Here is a 26,903-nt window from a genome sequence, read left to right as displayed (position 1 = left end):
TGTGGCCCTCTAGTTGTTGGACTCCAACTCCCATCGGCTCCAGTCAGCATGGCTAAAGATCAAGCATGATGGGAATTGTAGGCCAACAACATCTGGAGGCCCACATGTTCCCCACCCATGCCCCAAAGTGACCAGAGGATAATGGCCCTCTAAGATAACCAATTTTGATCTAGCTTGTTTTCCACACCATAGTTTTCACTAAGGCGGTGACTCTTGCTTGTACTACTTTCAACTGTGGGCAGCCATTTGTGGGATTGCTCTTGCAAGTAAAAAAATAAATCCCTGTTATCAGAAGACTAGATGCACATGAGGAACTTCTTCCTGACAGTCTAGTTTTCAGTATCTGATATTATCTAATATGCCTGTTTTATCTGCAAATATTGGTATGAGTTTCGGGGTGCCAGTCTCCCCTAAATTCCTGGACCCAGTAAGTGTTAGAAATTACTCAAGCCTCCTGAACCCGTGGATCTATCAAGAGTTAAAATATAAGCCAGACTAGCTTTCTTATGAGGTAATCACATGGGAGATGAGCCATTAAGAGAAAACAAAGGGGAAGGTGATGGATCGCTAAGATAGCAAGAGAGGGGAGTCTGTGCCAGATGGAAAATGGGTGAGGCCCCCTCCTCCAGCTCTAGATAGTTAGAAGGCCAGAGTTTTGAAACAGAGTGTAAACTTGACTGTGATGTGATCCAAAAGGAAAAAAGGTTGCAGGCTGTAAAAGGCAGAGGCAGAGCACAATGTTTGCTTTCTGCTGTGATCCAAGACTACAGCTACGGGAGAAACAAGTTCCTTTTGCGGTGTTTATGCAGTGAGCCCCTCCATCATAGGCTCAGGTTGTATATATATATGCGCAAATAAGCCATATATTATGAAGATACCACAGTCTCCGCTATGCCTCATTTCCAAAAGGAAACACGGACCCTGGGTAAGGGTGCCTGGAACCCCTGGAATCTCACACCGTTCGGAGATTGGAGTGGCATGCCACTATATATTTGTTTTGAAAATGTTATTTTTTCTCCCTGAGTCTTTAGAATGAGAAGAGCTAAGCTTAAAAATTAATAAATAAAAGCTTAGATGAAATGCAAAGCTAAGAGGAAATTTCCTAGGCTATTATATATTTTAAAATAAATTTATGTTGTCTGGAGAAACAGCCAAGTGTCAGGTGTTTTCCTCTCTACCACCAGTATAAACACACTGGATTGTATACTTTGAAGTCAGATTAGCACGTTAAGCCTATCATTCCAATGAAGATGTGACATTGTATGTATTTATATCAAAACAACCTGTCATCTTTGTTTTGGCATGTCTGAATAGAGAAAGGGGGGGGGATATGAAATCAAGACTTCGGATTTGTACAGCTAAACAAAATAATTAATTTTAATAAGGGATTTGGGCAATTGTATTTACCCCTGAATGGGAGCGTTTTTGTTTGGTTTGCTAATCCTGTTGTAAACAGTTCAGTGAACAGCTATGCGATTGCTTTTATCTGGTTGTTTTACTTGTTCTTTTTGTAGTTTTGTTGCAAATGTGTGCTACTTTCATTTCAGGTGCAAGATTGTTATGCTATGAGATAGAAAGAAAGATAATCACTGTTGGCAGTGACATGATGGGTAGCGCCGACTTATTGTATCTGTGGCAGAGCTTCCATAACATTTGGTGTTGTCTGTAATGTATATTATCCTTGAGCAATAATTGAGCTTTGCTGCCTTCTGCCCTTAATTGCTGGACTGGGCCATCAGTGAGTAGGTGGGTCTTGGCAAAACCAAACATGGGGAATAAATGACCACATTTTTAAACAGGAGCCCAATGTTTTGCTGCCCTTAATTATGAGCTTTTCTTGAAAGTCCTGTATGACTCAGAGTTGGATGGACTCAAGGATCACTTATACCTTGAAGCACTCTGTACATTCATCCTACACATTAATCCCTTACAGACAAACTTGCACCATCTTAAACTGTTGGGTTGCAGATTCCTGCACAATGCTAGGGGTTTCCCCCCAGCCGGAACTCATTTCTGGCACCTCTCTGGTGGGCCATATTGCTATTCTTAGAGTACAAGGGAGGCGTTCATGGTGAGTTCCGGCACATTTTTCCTAGAAAAAAAAAAGCACTGGTTCTGCCTTGGAATCAGAAAGCCATAGCTATACTGTGGGGTTAGGATCCCACCCCCCTAATTGACCAATGGCTACCTGCAGGATTTTTTTTGGTAATCTTTCAATCAATATATTTTGAAAACAGTTAACATACGGGCAAATTCGGCTTCTCAAAGTAATTTGAGAAAGTTCTTTGCTGAGGGACTGTTTCCCCCCTTTCCTTTGGAAATGGATTTGCAACTTGGGCAGCCAGGATGAAACCTATTTCAGTCTAGACCCATCTCTGGAATGACAGAGAGATTGTATTACTTCAGTTTCAACACAGTAATAGCGGCTGCTTAATTCAAAGTGCTGGGTCTCACATTTAAAGCCCCAAATGGCTTACTTTTGTGAGCGCCTTCTCCCATATGCTTTTCCTTGTTTTTTTAACAAGAAAAACAGCCATTTTGGAGAAACAGCCTTCTTCTTAGCCCACGTTCCACCATTTACTATTAGTAGATTGTCTGATAGGGTGCAGTGCAGGGCCTTTGCTGCAGTGGCACCAGTGGTGGCTGGTGTCCATGGTGACTGGTGGCACTGAAAGCAGGCAGGTGGATCCACAGTCAGTGACTAGTACAGCCACCTCCGGATTTGTTGTAAGTAGCAAGGCTGACAGCAGACTGAAGTTAGTGCGGCAATGCCCCATTTCCCATAATGGACTAAGCTTCACTGAGTGGCCTCTACTCTGGGAAGCTCTGCCTCCCCCCCTCCCCCCGGAGATCAGACTTGCTCCCTCATTGCATAGTTTGTGCTGGCACATGAAAGTCTTTTTATTTGGAAAGGCTGGGTTCTGCTGTTTCTGCAAGTTTATTTTTACTGCCTTTATTTTTTGCTATTTTATTATTTTTTATTATAAGATGTGCTGAATTGCTGGAAGGGCAACTGACATATTTCAGAAATAAACTTAATGTGACTCAGCATCTACAATGGTTGACCCTCAAATGTGAATAGTAACCATCGACTGCTGTATCCTGTATTAGGAAGATCCACATGACACCGAGTTTATATTTGCCAGGCTCATTATTTTCATTGCCATGACCCTACACTTTGTTGAAGGGAAACTCCCCACCGGAGTAGAAATCATATATTGAACAGATGGAAAGCTCTTCAATCTGAGCCGGCTGAAAGCAAAGAGTAAGGTTGCTGTAACTTCCATCATAGAGCTTCAGTATGCTGATGACAACGTAGTGTGCGCATGATCAGAGGATGACCTCCAAACCATCCTGAATATCTTTGCAGAAGCTTATGAAAAGCTTGCCTTATCACTCAACATCCCCAAAACCAAAGTGCTGCTCCAACAAGTACAAAATAACCCCTCTGCAGCGCCACAAATCCAACTCAATGGTGTAATGTTGGAAAATGTCGATCACTTTTCCTAACTAGGCAGTTATCTTTCCACAAGGGCCAACATTGATGCTGAAATCCAGCATCGCCTGAGATCTGCGAGCTCAGCTTTCTCCCAATTAAGTGCAGAGTGGAGACCGAGACATTCGCAGGGAAACCAAAATGCTTGTTTACAAAGCTATTGTACTACCAATCTTACTATATGCTTGTGAAACATGGACCACTTATAAACGCCATCTCCAACTCCTCGAAAGATTCCATCAACGGTGTCTCCAAAAAAATTTACGCATCACTTGGGAGGAGAGGTGAACTAATATCATTGTACTGGAAGAAGCAAAGATCGCTAGTGTTGAAGCAATGATTCTTCAACATCAGCTTCATTGGACTGGTCATGTTGTGTGGATGCCTGATTATCATCTCCCAAAGAAACTACTCTATTCCGAACTTAAAAATGGAAAGCGTAATGCTGGTGGTCAGCAAAAGAGGTTTAAAGACTGTCTCAAGGCAAATCTAAAAAAATGTAGTATAAACACTGACAACAGGGAAACACTGGCCTGCAAGTGCTCCAGTTGGAGAACAGCCTTTACCAAAGGTGCCATGGGCTTTGAAGAAGCTCAAACTCAGGATACAAGGGAGAAATGTGCTAAGAGGAAGGCATGCCTGGCAAATCCACACCATGATCAATTCCCGCCCGGAAACCGATGTCCCCACTGTGGAAGGACGTGTGGATCCAGAATTGGCCTCCACAGTCACTTATGGACTCATTGTTAAAACTGTGTTTATGGAACACAATTTTACTTGGCTATGAGTGATCGCCAAAGAAGAAGAAGAAAAGAAGATTTGCCAGGCTCAGTTTTATTATCCGTATCATCATGGTATCATTTACTTTGGTAAATTCATATCCCCATCTTGTTTTTAAATGCTCAAAAATTAGTTTTAAGTCTCCTTTTTGAAATTCAAGTGTAAAAAGTACAAATTAAGTATCAACCAAAAGAGAGAGAGAGAGAGAGAGAGAGAAGAGAAAAAGGCGCACAGGGCAATTAATAAATCAGTTTTACATTCATAATGCCAAGTAAACAAATATTAACAATTCTAGATCAGAATTTATGAAGATTAAACATTAACAGCTGACATACTTATTTTAAGATCTAGCACAAGAACCAGCAGTAGAAATGCTTGCTTTGTATGTTGCTAAAAGTTGGAAGTTAATTAAATGGAGCATTGACACTTGCTGTGTCATTTTCCCCGCCTTTGCATGCCGTATGTAATAAGGCAACTGTTGACACTCCAGTAAAATTACATGCTACAGATGAAGACCTACATAAAGAAGACACTGAACTGGATCCTCAAAGATATCTTGACACTCTGCAGTGCCCTCGAAATCTTAAAAACACACACAACCTAATTTCATCATAAGGTCACAGTTATTGTTTTACTTAAATGCCTCTTCAGGATTAGTTTCTTTTTTAGCTTTCTAATGACAAAATAGTTTGAAGTCTGCAGTAATGAAAGAAACTTAGCCTTATCTAAGATGCTGTTTTGAGTTTCCATGGCAGTAAGAATACACACGACATACCTCTGCTTTGACAGAAAAATATTATGAATCTCTCGGGTGTCTGCTAGGAATACAGGAGGTTATGGGTTTGAATCATGGCTTTTCTTCACCTTTTTTCATGAAAAGTTATGCTGTCCTAGGTAAGTGAATAAAAAGATACTGCTCTTTCCTGGTAAATAAGCAAGCATTACGATAAAAAAGGACTATGGCCAGGACCCAAATGCTTATTTTAGGTATGTTCAAAGGCCACTGTGCACCCAGGAATATTTTTCTTCTCCATCTTTGAACCACAGTCCTCTCATATGTCAGATTTTGAAACTCAGTTTTGAAAGTAGGCATTCCCAGTTACCTCGAGGAACAATTATCTCTTCAAGGAACACTTGTCTAAAGCCTCCTTAGCTGTGCTATCATTTGGAACCATGATCTCTAGGTTTGGGTATTTTGCCATTCTGCTTTTAATGTAATGTATAATAGAAATTGGTCTAATGGCGTTCCCATCACTCCCAGCCAGCATGGCCAATGGTAAAGGGGTGCTGGGAATTATTGTTAGGTAATGCCACACAAACTCCCCACCCAGATTTACATGGAAATGAATGCTTTCACAAGTGAGGTGATGCCAGGAATGGTATTTACAGGGCAACCTTAAACATGTCTACTTAGAAGTAAGCCCCACGGAGTTCATGAAGGTTTGCTCCTCTGTGTGCATGTGTGTAGAATTGTAACCTCAGTCTGGAATATGCCGCTTTGGGAAGTTAATATGACATAAAAAGTGGAAGAAAGCCACCTTGAAATATCCCTCTAAAATTCTGGCCAGTGTCGCTTTTGAAGCAAGACGAGGACACATGGTGGCCCTCTAATGGCTTGTTTACTGTAGTGTGAACTTTTGTAGCCAAGAGCCAAATTCACCAGGCAATACATTTAAAAAGTCGTTAAAACCCATTATCATTCTTTTTTGTTGTTGCTTATAACCTTGTGCACAGAGTTTCTGTAGCTGAAATGGGATGATGGAGTACTAGGGCCAGGATTCCAGCTTTTTGGATTAGTGTCGTCATCCACGTGAGATTTGAGCACAAGGTTGGCTTCAAGCTTGTAGCCCTTTTTAGAATCATTTGATTGACTGTGAAGCAGATATTTCCAGTTGTTAAAATGATGACGACAGACCACATGGTTTCCAGGCCCAGTTCAAGGTGCGCATATTAGTGTGCAAAGCCCTAATGTCTCTTTCCCCAAATACCTAGAGACTCCCTTGTGTGCTAAGACTGGCAGAGGCAGCCATCTTGGTATTTGTTCCACCTTCAAATGCTCAGGGGTGGCCTAAATTGCGAAACTCCTTGTGTCTGGCACCTTCTTTATACAGCTTCTAGCAAATGCTGAAGATGTACCTCTTTGCCCTAGCTTTTGATGTGTATATTTTAAGGACTCACCTTATTTCTGCAATAGTTAAGTTGTTTGAAACAGTTTTTAATATTGTGTCGTGATGTTGCAACCTACCCTGGGAGCTTAGGATGAAACACAAGTAATAAATTAAATAAGAATAATATAGGCATGTAGATCATAAAGTAACTGTTATACTTAAGATACAGTGGTGCCTCGCAAGGCGAAAATAATCTGTTCCGCAAGTCTCTTCGTCTAGCGGTTTTTTCGTCTTGCGAAGCATCCCTATTAGCGGCTTAGCGGATTAGTGCTATTAGCGGCTTAGCGGCTTAGCGGCTATTAGCGGCTTAGCGGCTATTAGTGGCTTAGAAAAAGGGGGGGGGGAAGGAAAAAAACTCGCAAGACTCGCAAGACGTTTTCGTCTTGCAAAGCAAGCCCATAGGGAAATTCGTCTTGCGAAGCGCCTCGAAAAACAGAAAACCCTTTCGTCTAGCGGGTTTTTCGTCTTGCGAGGCATTCGTCTTGCGGGGCACCACTATACCTTCATACCTGCCACTGTAATAACTACAGCATAGCAGCTGAAGCCCTGGGTGTATTGAAATCAAAAGTTTTGCCACTGGGTTCAAGGAAGTCGTGATTTCACAGAACTGCAGAATCGCAGAGTTGGAAGGGACCGTGGGGGTCATCAACCCCCTGCAATGCAGGAAGCTTTTGCCCAATGTGGGGCTCGAAATCATGATTTCAAGCTATTGAGACAACAAGAAAATATACAACATTCATGGGCTGGCAGGAATTTGCAAAATTGATACGGAAAGCATTTTACCTGCATAGCGTCTTTTGGGGCGAAGGAGAAAAGTAATAAAACATGTATGAAATAATTGTCTTGTCTGGAAAAAACCAATAACCCAGTACTGGAACTGTCCATTCCTTTCAAGGAAGTCTTTCACTTACTAAAATTCCAAGTAACAGTGAAAGGCCAGCAAGAAATGTACTGTACTCAAAAATAATTTATATGGCCCATGCAATGGATAGCTCAGATAGCTTTCTGATGGCTGCATTTTCATGTTTTCAACAAGAACCTACACCTTCTTGCCCATTAGGGTATCTCTCTGGTGGCTTGGGCACACTAGGAAAGACTTGAGCCAATCAGAAGCAAGCTACTTTGGCCAGTAGGGACTGAGCAATGAGAGGCAGCGGTCAGAGGCAGTTTGAACATGTTTCTAGTGGGGAAATTATTATTTCCTCAGTTGCAGCCTCACCTGAGCTTAACCTCGCAAAAGTCCATAAGAGTACCAATGCCATTATCGGTGGCAAGGTATGGCTTAAATCAGATTTTAAACTAACTCCAGGAAATATTTTCATGGTTTATCTGTTGGAAGAAATCCAGCTATGGTGGAATATAGAATCACAGGTAAGTGAAAAATTATCTACCCATTCTGACAGAACAAGGGCAATGTGCGCATGTTTCACAGTGAGTGTTAATTGTACTACTTTGGAATTAAATGGCTTGAGGCCTATTTGCCCTCTTGAAGCTTTTGTATTACCAGTTCTTGGGAGGTACCAGTGACTAAGGGGTGTTGGTGAAAATATATAAAATGACAGAGATAAAAATGACTACAGACAAGTTATAATCACTTATAATCCTGTGGCAGAGGAAGTCCTTTCAAATGTAGATGTTTAGTTCTGCAGAGACAAGTCTTTGAACCCATTAAACATTGAACTGATGAAAATTATAAAAATAAATAATTCTTCTCTGGAGGGAAATAAAGGCGGGGGAGGTATTTCATCAGGTGTTTTAATTAACAGGAATTCTGTTTGTCAGGATTCCCATAACTTCCTCTCATATAGACGCATGAGCCATCTTCAGAATAATTACAGGGTTATAGGAATATATATTAGCTGAAAGAATATACTCCTAGTATTGACAGACAGGAGACAATCATGTGGTCCACATGGGTCCATACTGCCATTTATTTCTGAAACCCATCCATGAATAATCTTTGGGTAAGTGTGATGCAGATTTAGGTTTTGATGGATGGGATACTGCAAGACCGCCTCATAACCAATCTCACTTCGATATCAGGCAAGCCTTTCTGTTTAGTCTGTAAACAACCTTCATCTGTGGCTGCCAAGTGGAGATCAAACCGCAAAGAAACTGATTTTTTCCTTAAGCGAGGGTTGTCTTTAAAGAAAGAGCCTTCCCATTCTTTAATCACTTCATCTACTTTCTCCGTCCTGAAACAATAAATTAAACATTATACTGATGAATGAGTGTGGAACAGACCTTCAAGCTAGGATTTCACAAAGTGATGGGAAATGGCATGACCCGACCACACACAGAGTTTTTGTTTAGTCAGCTGAAATACGGGGGCTGGTTTTAAAATCTGTATCCCTCAGGAAACATGATGGCAAGTTGCAACCTTTCTGCAGTTTTTTACTTGTAAAATAAAAGGCACCCAATTTGCTACACATGAACTTATGCCAAACTGAAGTGCTGCCCTAGAAAAATGATCAACCAGGATTTCATACTATGGAAAGAAAGATACCCATGGAAATCTGCTCTCACAACCTTCAGGACAGAAGGTGGAGAGAAATTCTGTTGAACTAAGCAACACCGATTTAAGGATCTGCATTGATCTATCACCGAGTTTTTAGGCTCCCTTTAGTACCAATGGTTGCTTTTGTTTCGTACTAATTAATGTTTGCTAAATACCTCTGTAGATGCCTTTTAACATTTGGGCTCCAGTCCTATATACAGGACACATCAACACTAAAAATTTAAAGCACATTTAAAACATACGGTTCCCCCCAAAGAATACTGGGAACTGTAGCTTTGTAAGGAGGTAAACTACAGTTCCCGGGATTTTGGCGGGATGTGCGTGTGATGGGCTTTAAATGTGTTTTGAATTTATAGTATGGTATGGTATGGATGTAGACCGCTATTGAACACATTGAGACATCTGAATAAATAGTCCATCACTCATTGTCCTAGTTTGCATTTCTTGGTAAACATCATTACTGTGAATCTGCGATTTTGACTTGCCTTGTTCCTTTCCAATAGCTATGGGAGAAACAAACCACTATAACGGTTTGGTTGTCATGCAGACTGCATACTGTGGTTTGCTTCCCTCAAACAAACCACAACCAATAATCCAAAAACAACCCACAGTGGACCTTAAGCCATCCACAATGGGTACCCCTATGTTGTCTGAAAACAAGATGATACTATGAAGCAAGGTGAGGTTGCTACTTTAACTGGCAAATGTTGCTCGTTGCCAATGCCTCACTGCGTTAAACTTCTGCAGGATATTTTTCTGGTGGATTTTGTCTCTTGTGGATGGAGGTGGTAGTATTAGTTGCCCCCCCAAAAGTCCTAAGCTCAACCCGCCTCAGAGAACATTTCCTTATTGCTTGTAAGCGCTCTGTGCTGTTCAGTTTCACTTACTGTATCGTTCCACAAGCCTCTGCGCTCTCTTTTGCGACATTTCCATTTAAGACTGCTTGCTTTGTCAGTATTTCCACTTTTTCAATCTCGTGCGCCTTTAGCTCACTTGCTGTATAAATGAAAACAGAAAAGAAAATGCAATTTTCACTGTTATGCAGGAACAGGCATCAGTAACCGTAAATGACTCCCCCCCCCAGTCCAATTAGAAAATGAGAAATGGTAATTAGTTGATCATCAGAGGATGTGAGGTGTTCGGAGAAGAGGAGGTTATGCGTTTATAAGGAACGGTTGTAAGCCTGAACATGGTTGTAACAAACAAACAAACAAACCACTGTGTGAATTGCTATACAGTTGTACCTTGGAAGTCGAATGGAATCCGTTCCAGAGGTCCGTTCGACTTCCAAAATGTCTGGAAACCAAAGCACAGCTTCTGATTGTATGCAGGGAGTTCCTGCAGCCAATCGGAAGCCGTGAAAGCCCCATTGGAGGTTCGGCTTCCAAAAATAGTTCACAAACTGGAACAGTCACTTCCAGGTTTGCGGCGTTCAGGAGCCAAAACGTTCAAGAACTAAGCTGTTTGAAAATCAAGGTACGACTGTATAGCTTGTTAGTTATGCCCTGCATAGCTCACACGAGATGGCTTATGTATCCTGAAAATGCAATACAGTTTAAAACAACACCAGACAATCTAAATAACAGTACAAAACTATTTAAAAACAGAGGCCAGTTAAAGATAAATAGAATGTCAGTAGAAATTTCAGCAGCTTGAAACGCCACATATTTTGAAATGGCCCATGAAATAGAGTCCCAAATTAGGGGTTGGGGAGTGACCTGAAATAAACAGGTTTTTAAAACCCGCTTATAGTTTTAGGATATATGTACTCCTATGTCGCAGAGGTCCATAATATAAGGGGGCCATCACAGAAAAGGCCCTGTCTCATGCACCTATCAACTTTATAGATGGGTCTACATGTAGGGCCCTGAAGAAGTCATCGTGCTCAGGCAAGCTTGTATGTTATATGTAGGTGGCCCTTCACATAACATGGTACCAAACTGTTTAGAACTTTAAAGGTCAACACCAGCACTTTGAGAGGAGCCCGGGAACCCACCGATAACCAAAGCAAATGGTTCAGAATAGGTGCCACACATTGTGATCACCTAGCCCAACCTATTCTGCCCATTTGAAGTTTCCAGAATTACAGAGTTGTTTCTTATTTCCCAGTGGGTTATTTTCTTAAACTCCTACAAGTTCTGATTCACATTCAACTTTGCCTAAATGGTGAGCTGTCTTTTTATGTTAATTCCAGGTCTTAAGAAAACTCACACGAAGGTAAGATAAACGCTATTTGGCTAGTGGTGCGCTTTTTGTCGCCTTTTCTGTCTTGGCACGCAGAGCGATGAAACCTTGAAAGAAAAAGAGGAAGAAACTGTAAGAATGTAGAATGGGCCTGCTTATGGTTAGAGCCTTCTAAATCGGGGGCTGCCAGACTTCAGGCTTGCTGGATACTTTTTGTTTTGTTGGTGGATATCAGGTTTCAATATCCACCAATCCACCAACTATAATAATAGTTGGGGGGTTGTTGTGCTGACGTACACTTGGAATAAAGGGGCAGAGCACAAATTAAATCCAGGAATCTGCTTTCAGTAACAGAACGGAGCTCAAAAGGCCTTTCATAGAAGAGCTTCCTGGTTTCCCCGCAAACATACATTGGATCAACCTGATTTAGGTTTTTAACTGCTGTTGCTTTTGAACAATTCAGAATCGGGAACACTTATCAATTGACTGTGAATTGACTACCTATTGCCCATCCCTGTTCTAGAGAATACCATGAACATTTGCAACGAGTGAGCTCTGTGGGTTGAGCAGTCCCGATTGAACTTGTTTGGTTTGCAGCATGACACTTTAGACCTTCTGCCTGTTCAGTATACAAGCATGTGGCAATCTCTATAAGGGTAAAGTTAGCTCAGGGCTGTTTCATATGTTGTTTCTTTCCTCTATGGAGACAATGGTCTGGACTGGATGCAACATGCTGTATATACAGTACAGTGGTGCCTCACAAGACGAAATTAATTTGTTCCGCGAGTTTTTTCGTCTTGCGATTTTTTCGTCTTGTGAAGAACGGACTTTGGAAAAGCTTCAAAAATCACCAAAGTCTTCAAAAACCTCAAAAAAGGCTACCACACCGTGTGCTATGAGTTGCTCCTCGAAGTGAATGCACGGTTTTAAGAAAAAGGAAACAAACTTGCAAGACAAAGGAAACAAACTTGCAAGACGTTTCCGTCTTGCGAAGCAAGCCCATAGGGAAATCCGTCTTGCGAAGCAACTCAAAAAACGAAAAACTCTTTCGTTTTGCGAGTTTTTCGTCTTTCGAGGCATTCGTCTTGCGAGGTACCACTGTATTGGCTTATGAAGCTGAAATGGTTAAAACACTTGTGCCACATGCTTGAATGGAGAATCTGCTAACAATTGAAGGTTTCTTAGGTTAATTAAGAGTTTGCTATAATACAAAGGTGATTGCAGAAGCTTTCAAGCTCTCCCTCTCTCACCCACCAGATTGCCTTCAACGAACTATTGTGTGAGTATATTCTGAGTACATGTTTAATATATGGGCTAGGCAACCAATGAAAATGCTTTGGGCCACTTCCCAGCTAAATCACTTTGGATCTGCCACAGTGCTAGATTTTAGGCAGGAAGTGGGATATAAATCTAGGCAGGCAGGCAGGCAGGCAGGCAAGCAAGCAAGCAAACAAGCAAGCAAGCAAGCAAGCAAACAAACAAACAAACAAACAAACAAGATAACTTTTACTAGCCATAGAACCCTGGCTATGCTATAGGTCATGTGTTGGCAAACTAAGGCCCGCAGACCGGATCAGACCCTATTGCCTTCTGGATCCGGCCCGCGAACCATCCAGGAATTGCCGTGTAGATTGCCAGCATGTGCATTCTTTCCCTCTCCCTCTCCCTCACGGCAGCGGCGCTGGCGCCTCCTCCCTCCTGGCTTCTCCCCGCCCTGCCTAGAGGAGGAAGGGGGCTGGGCTTTGTTGGTGCCAGCAGCAGCGCTCGAGCGGCTGCCATTTTGAGCAGCCCCGCTCCTGAGCCCTTTTGCGCACCGCTCATCGTCCTGCCACCACCACCACCCCCTGCCGCTTGCAAGACACAGGTAAGCAGCCACCGGGGCTTGTGGTGCTCTTGCATCATCCCCCCCCCCGAATATAGTCTGGCCCCCCACAAGGTCTGAGGGACAGTGGACCGGCCGCTGCTGAAAAAGTTTGCTGACCCCTGCTATAGGTATTTGAGGACTGTATCTGGGTACCTTTTCTCCTCCCTCTCTAGCAGACTGCGGTACGTAGCTATTTCTTGCTCAAGCCTCATCTTAGTGTTTAGTAATATTTCGTGTTGCTGCAGCTGCTTTTCAATCCCTTGCCGCACTTTATGTAGCTCTCTCTCCAGGCCTTCAATCTCTGCTTCCAGATGCTTCAGTTGTGTCTGGTACCGCTGTTCTGTGGTGCGCAGAGAATGTTCCAGACCCTTTTCCTGTTAAATTACATTATTGGTTTCAATTCCAGAATGTACTTCTAAAAAGCCCAGGACCATTTTAAAAAACAAAGAAGGGGATAAATAACTTTTGAAAAACACACATACACAGTCAACTTTACATTTTAAATTAAATTCAAACTAATAAAATCAGTATTTGTCACAAACCTTTATATTCTGAGCAATATAAAACATACAGTGGAACCTCGTTTTTTTATCGTCTTGGAAGGCGAAGGTTTCAGTTTTTAAACACCGAAAACCTGGAAGTAACTGTTCTGGTTTTCGAACTATTTTCAGAAGCAGAATGTGCTACATTTGAGTTTCCCTATTGCATTGAGGCTTCCGTATTGAGTTTTTGACTTTCAAACATTTTGGAAGTCGAACGGTCTTCCGGAACAGATTACGTTCAAAAACTGAGGTTCCACTGTAGTTACATTCAGTCAGGGTTGATTGCAGATATTTGGCTCCAGGGATCAGATCTATTATGCAGGAATTGCCAACCTTCAGTGACCAGTGGAAACATTTTGAATTTTGAGAAAGTGCTGTGGGCGCCAATCACAAAATGGCTGCCCTAGGGGCATGGCACAAGGTCATGCTTGCTGTGGGAAGTCACTCATGTCCTAATGCAGGCATAGGCAAACTCGGCCCTCCAGATGTTTTGAGACTACAGTTCCCATCATCCCTGACCACTGGTTCTGTTGGCTAGGGATGATGGGAGTTGTAGTCCCAAAACATCTGGAGGGCCGAGTTTGCCTATGCCTGTCCTAATGGATCTGATTATGGAGATCCCGCAATATTGTTTCCCTTCCCCACAATGCTGCTGTTGCTGTCTGATAACAATAGGCAATTATGGGTTCCATTTCCCATTTCTCCATGTGACCCTTCCCTTGCCAATCTCCTCCCAGGCCATCCTTTTCACTATCTAGGTGACAAGAAAATAGAACTTATCACAAGTGGTAGGCACCTTAGACTAAGGAGATGGCAACAAATCAGGAATAAAAGCCGAAAGAACGATGCAGCAGCAGATTGTACTATTGGGGTAGCCTGGTGGGAGCACCCTATATGAGTTCCTGATACAGTAAGCTATGATCTAGCCATGAAGTAAACTGGTCCTGCTTTCTAGCATATTCTTTGACCCTTTTTTCTGCCTTTGTTCTTCCTGACTCCTGTTTTATTCCAGGCTCACCTCAGGCCCAGCCTACAGTGCTGGGAATGGTGGAGATAAAGTCATACCCTCCAAGATTTCTCCAATGAAAATAGGGACGTCCCACTCCATAATAATAATTTTACTATTTATACCCCACACATCTTACTGGGTTGCCCCAGCCACTCTGGGAAGCTTACAACATATATCAAAACATAATAAAACATTTAAAAACACTTCCCTATACAGGATTGCCTTCAGACGGCTCAGAGGTCGGATAACTCCATACCCTCCGACATTTCTCCAATGAAAATAGGGACATCCTAAGGAAAAGTGGGACATTCTAGGATCAAATCAGAAACCGACTTCTCTAAATCAGGGATGTCCCTGGAAAATAGGGTCTGTAAAGTTACCTTGGGTACTGTGAGCCCAAGGGAAAACAGCAAGCAATTTCACCTCCTCTCTCTGCACAGACAGCCCAGCTGCTCAATCAGACTTACCACAGCATGGAGAGAATCAATTTCCATCTGCATATGGTGCCACTGGCGTCTTGCTTCATTTAGCTCTGCCCTGGCTGCTTTTAGCGCTTCCTCGTCTTTGCTCATTCTTTCACTAGTGGCTTCTTCTAGCTGCAAAGAGGAAGCATTGGCCACATCAGTTCAAGGTGCCCCATACTGAAAATTTCAAATCTGAATGTGTGAATGAATCTTAGGTTTCTGAAACAAAGCACACCTGGTGCACAATTCACGTCTTCTTCGTTTTATTATACTATCATTGAAACAAGATAGTTCTGAAGGGAGTTGAATGGTTTCATAGTGGGAGCAAAAGCAATAATAATAATAATAATAATAATAATAATAATAATGGATGGGGTGGTCATAGGTCTGCCTGAAAAGAAATGGCATATGTTCTAATCCACCCCATCTCACTTTGAGCACAGGACATGGTATCAGAAGGGACTTGCTGCCTACAAACTGAGAGCAAAATGCTAGAGCAGTTTCCCAAACTTGGGTCTCTAGCTATTTTTCGACCACAACTCCCATAATCCCTCACTAGCGAGACTGATGGTCAGGGATGATGGGAACTGTAGTCCAAAAGCAGCTGCAGACCCAAGTCTGGGAAACATTGTTAGATACAACAAAATGGGATGTAGAGCTCTGTGAATGTGTGCCGTCTACCTTACATACCAAAATATTAAGATGAATTTATGGATGACTGCAAAGCAAGCCCCACCACTATTCTTTACTGCAGGGATGGGAAACCTGTGTCTCTTCAGGTATTGATAGGCTACAGCCACCATCATCCTTGATAGATCCAGTGTTTTGGGGTGATCAAAATGCCGATTGCTCTGGGCCATGGCGTTCCATGTGTTTCTCCTAACTTCAGGCTTAACATTGGGGTTGGAGAGAATGTTCTGCCTGCAATACAATCTGAAGCAAGTACTAGGTCGCCAACACATCAGAAAGGCTGATGTTGCTCTTGTATTTTATGGTGGATCCTGTGGATAGGATCTGAAGAACTCAGCAGCTGCTACAAGGCCAGTTTTTCATTCCCCACAGCATCTTTAGTACCAGTGATTAAACCAAGATGCCTTCATGCAGCTCAACCTGATATGTGCCAAGACAGACACACTGAAGCTCAAAGAAGACCCAAGAAGAACTAATTGCACAATTCCCGTTGAGGGACTTGGCATGTTTCAAAGGACACATTGACACAACTCCAGAGGTTACTCCATAATATTGTTTGCTTATTTATAAAATGTCATCCATATACAGTACAGTGGTACCTCGGGTTAAGAACTTAATTCGTTCTAGAGGTCCGTTCTTAACCTGAAACTGTTCTTAACTTTAGCTAATGGGGCCTCCCGCTGCTGCCACCACGCAATTTCTGTTCTCATCCTGAAGCAAAGTTCTTAACCCAAGGTACTATTTCTGGGTTAGCGGAGTCTGTAACCTGAAACATCTGTAACCTGAGGTTCTACTGTACATGGCACTTTACAAAAAAGAGGTCCTTGCCCCAAAGCTCTTACAGTCTAAAACAGACACAGAAGATGGGGGGAATGGAGGCATGGGCAGGCAGGGAATGAATATGCAGTTACTTCAATTACTATCACATATACCATACTTTTCCATCTATAAGACACCCCCATGTACAAGTGAGCTTTTTTTTTTTGCGGAGGATTGCCCAGGGTTGTTGAGCTTTTTTTTGGGGGGGGGTGTTCCAAAAATCGCTCACCTGCGTGTGTCGCAAAATCCACCCCACCTTGTTTATCCCATCGCCAGCAGAAGCTGCCAATCATCAGCCCAACTGCTGGAGCGTCAGCCAATCAACACCACCCATTGACACAACAACCAATCAAATTTCCAGCCTATGCAATACCCATGTATAAGATGGTTCCCCACTTTTAAGCATGATTTCTAAAGAAAAAAACAGTCTTATACACTGAAAAGTATGGTACTTTGGCTTTGTTACAATGGGAACTAGGGGGAAGTTCTTGAGAGCCGCCATTTTCCGTCTCTGCCATCCCTGGGCAAATGGACTACTGTGCCCATGCCTGCAGACAGACTCTCTTTTGCATGACAAGGCGGGTTCCTGCAACATTCACCTTGTTCACCAGTAAGGCCAAGTCCTTGTTCGGGGGGGAAGGGACCAGGACGGGGTGATCTTGAATCAGCGGCTGGTGTGCCGAGCGGGGCAAGGGGAAAGGCGAGTTCATACGAGCAAACTCCCGTGATGTACACCGAGCCCCAACTCACTTCACCCAGCTCCAGCAGCTTCCACTGACCCATGTGGCTCTCCCCCTCCTGTGGCAAAGATGGCAGTGGTGGCAGTGGAGTGGCAACAGAGCAACCGGGCCTCCCAGTTAGCAAGAGCTCGTCTTTTTTCATGGTGCCCAAAGGGAAAAAAGCACACTCAGTAGAACTTGACCACCCCATCTAGGCAAGTTTGCAGTCAAATGCACCGTCAAATCTAACACACACCCTAATGTTCATGGCAGAATTTGGCCAAAAAAAGTGTGGATTACATTCGAGGAAATACGGTAATTTCAATACCTCACATTTCTTCATCTACCTATTGGAGTTAAGCCAGCGCAAGGAAGTCTTCCAACAACAGAACTGTGAGACATTTGGTGACATCACAGCGGTCCAGATAGTATTTACTTTTTTTAATCATTTGTATACTGCCTTTCTGTCCTTAATAGTAATGGGCATGCACCTACACAGGAGGAATGTGGTGCAATGTGTTGTTGCAGAGACGGTCAGTCCTGACAAAATACAGCCCACTGGTCAAGAAATCAAATATATGGGGCCAGGCATGTGCAGAGCTTGTCTGAGGACATGGGAGGCATGGGACATTCTTGGCATGATGGCGTAAGTTCAGCAGGGCACTGGCGCACACACACCCAGGCCGACTTAGCCCTCTGAGGCTCAGGACAGGTGTACCTGGTTGCCTCACCCTGCATGAGATGCGCTCTTGGCACTATGGGACAATTCTGGAGGCAGCAATTCTGAGGCAATCGTAGACATAGATATGATAGCACTACAGAGGCTTTGGGGGATAATAGGTACTTTGCACAATTAACCCCAGATAAGGATGCTTGATGGCTCCACTTCAACAGTGACTATGCATCATCTGGCATTCAGAAAGCTTATGTTATTACTTTCCCCCCCAAGGTGCTTCTGGAAAAACTTGTCGTTCTGTCTTCATTTTTGTAATTACATCTATTGGCAGGGAATTAAAATAGCCCCCTGGCCAAAAGCCACCCCCCCCATTTGTACTAGAACATGTGAACAATATATAATATTTGAGTCTTTAATGAGAATACATAATATATATGTAGGACAAAAAAAGGTTAACCTTAAAAACAAGAAAGGAAATGATGGTCTGAAAGCCACAAAATGGATCACAGATTAAAAGGTTTTTTTTTAAAAAAACAAAAAAAAAACAAAACAACCCCCCCCCTAATAATAATTTCATGTAATTATTAACCTAGATAAAGCCTGGGCTATATAATTTTATTCAGCCAGATGGATCATCTGATACCTGTTTGAAAATGCATAAACATATTGGAATTTGACTTCTCATCTGGCTGCTAGAAAATAATTGTCGGCAACTAGTTCAGACATAAGTTGTCTGACACCTACTTCTGAGGTAATATTTTTACAAATACCTAGCTTTGTTCCTTCTTGAGAAATGCATGTCCTCTGTCATTACCAGATTACAAATTGTCTTTGCATGACACATCCTCAAATAACAGGGGAGTGACTGTAGGCATGGCGGACGTCATCTAAGGCCTGGTTTGTGCTGTTCATGGTATATGCAGAAGAAATTCATGCTTTAGGGTGGTTATTTATGCATTTCCAAAAAAAGCAGCAGCAGCAGCAGCAAGAAGTACATCCTTACCACAGAGGTCAAATATATGCATGGAATTTGCATATGCAGCTAATTAATATGTATACATATAGGTTCACATTTAGAAAAACAAAAATACTTGCAATCCAGGCAGAAACATGAAATATGATATGGGGATGAATGTGACCTGTATGTTTGTTCAGTTTGATGCTGTTGGCTGGCAACTCCAAGGCTTCAGTTGCTGTCCCTTCTTATGGTTCTTTACTAGGGGCTACACTTGCCAACCTCCCCCCCGCCCAGCCTGCCATTCTCCCCTGCATTAATCCCCTTTCCATCTCATGCAACTATTAAGCTCACTTTTCACCTCTCCAGTTCCATTTCTGAAGGCACTTCTCTCCTTTATTCTGTAGCCTGCTTTGCACCTCTTTTCACCTTCACCTTCACCTTCACCTTCACCTTCACCTTCACCTTCACCTTCACCTTCACCTTCATGTCCATGCCTCCTCCTGCTCCTCTTTTTGTGCCTCTGACCCTTGCTCACAAACCCCCCTCAGGAACCCCATGCATCTTTCTCCATCCACATATTGCAATGACTAAGCACCCCTTGCCACCTTCCATCCAATTATGAAGCTACTTTTCCCTCCTGTTCTGTGGACACTTCATGCCCCAGCTTTCATGCTCACCCCTTTCCCATTCCTCCTACTCCCTCCTTTTTTTGCAGCTCCCTTTACACCCCCATTTTCACCTTCACTCCCTTTCCCTCCTCAACTCGACCTTGAACACGGACCACCCCTTTCCCTTGACTCACCCTCTCTCCTATTATAACAGCCCCCTTTGCGTGCGAACCATTGTGAAACGCACGGTACTATATCTTTTAAGTTAAATAGATTATTAAGAGCAAGGCTGTTAGCTTGTTCAATTAGGGAAGTTTAAGTTCAGCTGATGGATGTACATATATGGCTTGTTAATAAAATATCTGTTCTAAATTATTACACGGAATCTGGAACTTCATGCACATGGCACCAGGAGTGAAATACAGTGTGTGACACTACAATGGAATATTTGAGGCCTCTCCTTCCTTCGTCTCTCTCACATGAGGTAGCTGAGGAATGGAAGAGGGAGAAGTTTAAGTACAGTGAGAAGCGGGTAGCGTTGCGTGTTGAGACCTTGACGTCCCCGTCCCCGTTGTGGGAGGCTGCGACTCTCCAGCCTGGCGGGTCCCCATCCAGTTGACCAGGCCAAATAAAAACAAGAAGGAGAAAGGGAGCCAGGTCAGGTCTGAAGAGAAGGTGGTGGCTAGAGGAGACCATGGGCAGGAACATGCGCTGGGTGTGTGGGCAGGAACATGGGCAGGAACATGCGCTGGGTGTAGCTGGCAGGATGAAGACAGGCCTGTGGGGGGCTGGAGTTGAGGGGTGTGGGGGCAAGGAGGTTATGGTGTCAAGGGTGGGCACTGGAGCTAGCTGGGCTTTGCACGGGGAGGGGTTGTCTGTATCCTGAAAAACTTTAATAAAAATCTTAACATGCAAAACCAATTAAGAAAGAGTGCCTCTCCAGCAGTGATAGTGATGCAGAATTATGAGGATAGTTGGAGGGTATGAAGCCTGAAGAAAGTTCCTCACCCCTGCCCTATCCTACAGCTTTTCTGTTGACCCAGGGCCATTGGTATATAGGTATGTAAGCCTTGTTTTTGGGACATGGGTGGCGCTGTGGGTTAAACCACAGAGCCGAAGCCCCGCGATGGGGTGAGCTCCCATTGCTCGGTCCCAGCTCCTGCCAACCTAGCAGTTCAAAAGCATGTCAAAGTGCAAGTAGATAAATAGGTACCACTCTGGTGGGAAGGTAAACGGCGTTTCCATGCACTGCTCTTAGTCATGCTGGCCACATGACCCGGAAGCTGTACGCCGGCTCCCCCGGCCAATAAAGTGAGATGAGAGCTGCAACCCCAGAGTCGGTCACAACTGGACCTAATGGTCAGGGGTCCCTTTACCTTTAAGCCTTGTTTTCAGCAACATATGTTGCTATCAATGGTTCACATACATGTTGCACAGAGCAACTGGGTGCACTGAGATGTGGGGAACCCAGGTCCAAGTTGCTGCTCTGCCGAGAAACTCTCTGGACAGGCATGTCAGTGCCTCTGGGCCTAACCTAGCAGGCTGCTGTGAGGACAAGTTGTTGTAACCCGTCCCAGCCTCTTGGGACAGGATTTGAAAGCTGCTGGAACATACAAATAGTATCATCTTACACCAGAAGCAAGCCTGCCGTGAGATAATAATAGGACCATACATTCAGAAATAACCATATTTAAAGTGTAGCAGGGTGATAACATCAGCCTGCAACTAGCTTACATATCTTGGTTTATGATGTGTTGCGGTACTCGGACTAATTGTCCAGCTGTGATTCACAGATGTTTATTTCTGTGTGGATGTCTAATGGTGTCATTGTGACCGGATAACCTTTAAGAAATACGAGAGCTGGAACAAGGCAAGGCATTGCAAAATACTACGGCACTCGTTTTCGTCTTCTGGGGGGACACCGTAAATATTACCTCAAGGGTTAAAGCACAGGCTCCCACAACCTTAAAAGTGGCTAGAAATCTTAACCCACCTTAAAATGGCTCCTATACACAACTGCTAAAGGATGCCTACTTTATCCCCCCCCCCACAAAAAAAGAAGAATCATTTCAAAATGAGCCAAGAGTACTATTTCATTTGGGGGGATGGGGTGGGAATCACAAAAACCTTTGCCATCCTATTTACATAAACAGATAGATGCAAGGTGACACGACTCTTATACCTTCATGTATTTCCCCGCAGTTTTTCGGGCTAGATATACTGCAGTATGAGAGGAGAAAGAACGGAATAACACACACACACCGCGATTCCCTTTCCCCAATAAAAGGCTGCATTGGAAAAGAAAATACTGTACCTCACAGAGGCTGAGAGAGGAACTGAGTACACATTGGATTGCCTCCTTATTCGGGTAGGTGCCTTTCTGTATATAATCATTACCTGGGTCCCTGCTGAGAGGATGGTCTCTATCTGACTTCTGGTGATGAGCGTTTCATAGTTTGCCCTGATCTCATTGAGGAGCTGGGACAGTTCCATGCTGCTCCCATCCTCCACCTTGGCTAACTCAACCTTATGGATAGGGCGAGAAGCCTGCAGCAGCAGCAAAGCATTCTCAGCCTGCAGTAAGAGTGAGAACACAGAGGGAGAGGGAGAGAGAGGAGGGAGGAAAACACTGATTTTTTTTTTTAAAGCAGCAGAGTTCTATTCTCTTAGCAGCATTGAAGAATGGTCATTTGTTTTTGATTTATTTCATTTATTGGATTTATATATACCGCCCTTCATTCTAAGATCGCAGGGCGGTTCACAGAATAAAATACAGAATAAAGGTAAAGGTAAAGGGACCCCTGACCATTAGGTCCAGTCATGGCCGACTCTGGGGTTGCGGCGCTCATCTTGCTTTACTGAACGAGGGAGCCGGCGTACAGCTTCCGGGTCATATGGTCAGCATGACTAAGTCGCTTCTGGCGAACCAGAGCAGCAAACTGAAACGCTGTTTACCTTCCTGCCAGAGTGGTACCTATTTATCTACTTGCACTTTGACGTGCTTTCGAACTGCTAGGAAATAGCGAAAGCAAAACAGCAAAGCAATAACACACACACACACACACACCCTTTCTCACAGACACATTTAAAAGGCTGTAGAATCAGACAAAGGCCTGGTGGAAGAGGAGAGTTTTCGAATGGCACCTAAAGATTCGTGATGAAAGCACCAGGCAAACTTTCCTGGGGAGAGCATTCCACAAATGCTTTGAAATGAAATAATTACAGAAATAATTATAATTAATTATGTTTGCCAGTGAAATGAATTATGTAGGTTTTAGGGGAAGCCGAACTGCAGCCAAACAGAAATGGCGCTGATTGCGGTGAACACTGAGTGGCCCCTTAAATCCCTAGTGGTGGATGGATCAAATGAGGGCCACTTCAGAGTTGCTTTTTCTCCAACACAGAGGCTATTTTATAGAGCATAATTTATTGCTGGGGGGGGGGGGGGACGACGACAAGATAAAATGAAAAACAATCTTGACTGAAATTAGATAAAAGGAAAAAGAGATGGAAAGATTTCCAAATAAGATTAGTATTAATTGGCAAATTAAGACGTTGCAGAGGCAGTTATCTATGCTAAAAACGCAAGAGATAGAAAAGCTGAATTATGCTAAATGAAAAACTTTGAATTTGCCAATAAACCAGGGAAGTGGCTGGCGTATGAACAACAGAAGTAGAAAGAGATGAAAGTGATAGTGAAGCTGCAAGAGGGAAACGCTGTGATAACAGATAATGCACATATGAAAAAAAGTATTTCATTAATTTTATTCTAAGCTGTATAAAGCAATTTCTTCAAACTTCTCTTTTCAGTGGGCCTATTCGGACACATGATTGGTTACATGTTTTATTGTGTTTCTTTGTTTTTTAATGTTTTTAACATGTTTTTAACAAGTTTTTATTTTATTTTTATTACAGATATGCTTGCCCCTCTGTGGACTATGCTTGGGAGGGAGGGTGGCATATAGTTAAATTTGATAGACAGATAAATAAACTATATTAATGATTTTAAATGACGGTATTACTTGTTTACGCCAGATCACTATATTGTGCATTGCTTTATAATTGCCTTGGCTTTCCTGCAGCTAAATGATCTAACACTTTGTGCCCTCACGGCCTCATGAGGAATGATAAATAAGTTGAATATGGGATGTTGAAACTCGAAAATCCTACACACTTTTCTTTGGAAGCCAAGAAAGCTAAATACATAATGCAACATCCTACAAACATTTCTTTGGAAGCAAAGCAACCCACATATCTAATGCAATAGGTTTAAAGAGTTCATTTTCAACATTTTGTTTTGAATCAGCGAATTTCCTCACGCCTCAGTTCAGCTCTGGGATTTTATTGGCACTGGGTTTTATTTATTTATTCAAAATATTTATAAGTTGCTTTTCTTTATTGATATTCAAGGGAGCATGCCAAAATAATAGGCCTACAGTGAAATGATAAAATGTAGCAGAGTGATGAAATAATGGCTTAGATATTTATTTATTTATTTATTTTTCTATACCGAACACGCTCAAAAATTAAGAGCGCCCAATAATTTCAATTTCAATTCAACACAGAATTACAAAACTTAAGAACTATTAAAAGTCTACACGAAAAATGATGCGGGAATTGGTGCGTCCCTTAGTTGTCTTAGAAGGGCATCATACAAATTGTGGGCCAGTACTCCCTCACCCTGGTCGCCATACATTTGAATCCACCTGGTGGGGGCATCTGACTACCATATTTTTCCATGTATAACATGCCCCCTATTTTTTGGGATTCCATCAATTGCCAGTCTCCCATACATATTCATACATTCATACATATCCATACATATTCATGTATAAGACAACGCCCATTTTTAAAGTTGAAAAAAATGGGAGAAAATATAGTCTTATACACGGAAAAATATGGTAATTCCTTTTAATTGAGATCTTTGGGCTGAAGACAGGCATTCATGTATTCTAAACCCATTAGGGCAGGGTTTCCCAAACTTGGGTCGCCGCCCTGTTTTTGGACTACAATTCCCATTGTTCCTGACCACTGGTCCTGCTAGCTAAGGGATGATGAGAGCTGTAGTCAAAAAACAACTGGAGACCCAAGTTTGGGAAACCCTGCATTAGAGCATGATGGAGACTCTGTGACCTTTCAGATGTTGTCATACTCCCTCTTGCCCCAGCTGGCATAGACACAGGTGAAGGATGATGGCAGTTGTAGTTTAGCCACAGGTTCCCGCTGGAGCTTTGAAGGTTAAGTTAATCACTCTGAATTATGCTTTGAAAGGCACTGAAATCCAGTGTAGCTATTTTAATGTCAATGTGATATTGTCAGAATGATGGTTCTAAGCCAGAATTCTGATTGCAGTGTATTGATGCAGCTGAAGTTTCTGAACTGCCTTTAGGGATAGTCTGGTTCACAACACATTGCAAAATCTAGCCTGGATAGAGCACAACTTTATCCACAACAGTGGAGGAACCGTACTAATATATCAGAGAAAAATTAAGACCTGGAGAAAAATCTAAGTTAATGTTTCCTGTAGAGAATTCACCAGATTAATTTAAGAAGGGAATTTTGGCTCCAACTCTTTGATGCTCTAGCACACGTATTGAGAACCTATGGCTGGCCAAATGTTTATTGGACTCCAACTCCCATCAGCCCCAGGGATGCTGGGAGTTGTAATCCAGCAACATCTGGAGAACCACAGATTCCCCACTCCATGTTTGACATGTTAACTGGATTAGAATATTTTTATTTATTTATTTACAGCCCACATTTTGGCTTATTCCAGATCCTCAAGGATGCTCACATTCAAAGCACCATAGAGCAAAACAGGCTCTTTAAAGAACCAATTCTTTGGTCCCCCTAAGCGATCTGTGTGTTTTCATCCATCTCAGCCTTGCAAACTCCTTAATTGACTGCATCTATACTCCTACACTTGAGCTCTGTGTAGAGGTACACAGTGCTCTTGTTTCTTCAAGCTGTGACAAGTACCCTTGTGTTTCCTCAGTCCTAGGTACAATTACATACCTCGATGTCACAACAGGATGCTAACGATGGATGCCTCCTATGTGAACTCAGCTGGTCCAGATAATGATCAGTCAATTTTTGCAGTTCAAAGTTTCGACGCTTTGAAATAGCATCATCCAGGTAAAGATTTATCAAAGCTTCTGCCAAGTGAATGCCGCTGGAAATTGTGCTTGACGTTGATGTGCGTGTTCAAACAAGATAGTATTAAATAAAAATCCAGACGCTATATTCCTTTGAATCTGAGCTCAAAAGATACTGGTGCTGCAGACTGAAGCACTCATTCCTAGCTTTGTGCTGACTTTAAAACCTGAAATACTTAAAAAAAAACAACAGTGGGCGGGGGGGGGAGTGGAGGTCTACGATCTATGTTCCCATAGGCATCTGGATGGAAACTGTGAGACCAGGATTCCGCACTTAGGCAGGCATGTGGTCTATTCCAGCAGTGATTTTCTTACATTCTTCTCTATACAGGGATGGATAAACCGTGGCCCTCCATAGGTTGTGGGACTCCATTAGCCCCAGCCAGCAGAGGCAGATTAAATGGTCCCGGTCACGCCCCCCCGGCCAGCGGATTGGCTGGCCGGGCTCTGACTAAGTCCCCCACCCCTGGTGGGGAGTGGGTGGCCACGCAGTCCACCGTAACTCCTCCCCACTGGGAAGTGGAGTTGATCTGTGGACCTCCATAGGTTGTTGGACTCCATTAGCCCCAGCCAGCAGAGGCAGATTTAGGGGAGCGTGGCTGGTTCACCCGCACAGGGTGTTGAACGTTGGAAGATTCAGGGCACATAAAAATAGTACTTCTTCATGCAGTGTACAATTCAACTAGGGAAGTTGCTCCCACAAGGGACAATGATGGCCATCAACCTAGATGGTTTTAAAAGAGGTTGAACAAATTCATGGAACAGAGGGCTGTCAACAGCTCCTAGCCATGATGGCTGTGCTTCTGCCACCACAGCTGGAGGCAGTGATGCTTCTGAATACCAGTTGCTGGAAACTACAGGTGGGGAGAACATCCTTGTGATAAGGTCCTGCTTGCAGGTTGCCCACAGTTGTCACCGTGAGAATATTGGACTAGATGGGGCATTGGCTTGATCCAGCAGACTCTTATGTTCTCATGCTCAGCTCCTGCTCATGGAAAATCTGCACTGTCTTTTAGGAAGAGACTACAGCAGTCTGCTCTCTTTACGCTTGGTAAAAGGTAAAGGTAAAGGGACCCCTGACCATTAGGTCCAGTCGTGACCGACTCTGGGATTGTGGCGCTCATCTCGCTTTATTGGCCGAGGGAGCCGGCGTACAGCTTCCGGGTCATGTGGCCAGCATGACTAAGCCGCTTCTGGCAAACCAGAGCAGCGCACGGAAACGCCGTTTACCTTCCCGCTAGAGTGGTACCTAT

At 43.1% G+C, this 26,903-nt stretch overlaps 1 protein-coding gene and 2 long non-coding RNA genes across 5 annotated transcripts in view; 2 read left to right on the top strand and 1 right to left on the bottom strand.

Moving 5' to 3' along the window:
* The window catches only part of LOC307200378, a 557,860-nt gene that overhangs the window by 124,805 nt on the left and 406,152 nt on the right, over positions 1–26,903 (top strand). The gene's annotated exons all lie outside the window — the stretch shown is intronic.
* KRT222 (keratin 222) lies at positions 8,347–22,063 on the bottom strand. 2 transcript variants are annotated; one of them, XM_079948894.1, is made up of 6 exons: positions 21,893–22,063; positions 15,029–15,157; positions 13,164–13,384; positions 11,174–11,253; positions 9,850–9,958; positions 8,347–8,639 (listed from the first exon to the last, which is right to left on the bottom strand). In XM_079948894.1, the coding sequence occupies exons 1-6, from the start codon at positions 21,986–21,988 to the stop codon at positions 8,426–8,428; spliced, it is 849 nt and encodes a 282-aa protein (XP_079805020.1). In that variant the 5' UTR covers positions 21,989–22,063; the 3' UTR covers positions 8,347–8,425. The 2 variants fall into 2 exon arrangements, with proteins under 2 accessions (XP_079805020.1, XP_079805021.1); XM_079948895.1 differs by having other exon boundaries at positions 11,222–11,253.
* On the top strand, positions 18,592–26,000 carry LOC307200364. Of its 2 annotated transcripts, none has more exons than XR_013832379.1 (3): positions 18,592–18,680; positions 21,698–21,863; positions 25,497–26,000. It is a non-coding gene; the product is annotated as an uncharacterized lncRNA (long non-coding RNA). The 2 variants fall into 2 exon arrangements; XR_013832380.1 differs by lacking the exon at positions 18,592–18,680 and adding an exon at positions 20,051–20,210.

This window comes from Podarcis cretensis, assembly GCF_951804945.1.
Source record: "Podarcis cretensis genome assembly, chromosome: 13".
Classification (NCBI taxonomy): domain Eukaryota; kingdom Metazoa; phylum Chordata; class Lepidosauria; order Squamata; family Lacertidae; genus Podarcis; species Podarcis cretensis.
Note: the sequence above shows the minus strand (reverse complement) of the source record. Positions and strands in the feature narration are given on the sequence as shown.

Coding starts and splice junctions, on each gene's coding strand:
- KRT222 (XM_079948894.1), bottom strand. CDS start 21,988: ATGGAACTGTCCCAGCTCCTCAATGAGATCAGGGCAAACTATGAAACG. Junction 13,385..15,028: donor TTGATTCTCTCCATGCTGTG/GTAAGTCTGATT, acceptor GTAATTTAACAG/GAAAAGGGTCTGGAACATTC. Junction 8,640..9,849: donor GAGGCTTGTGGAACGATACA/GTAAGTGAAACT, acceptor TTATTGTTTCAG/GACGGAGAAAGTAGATGAAG.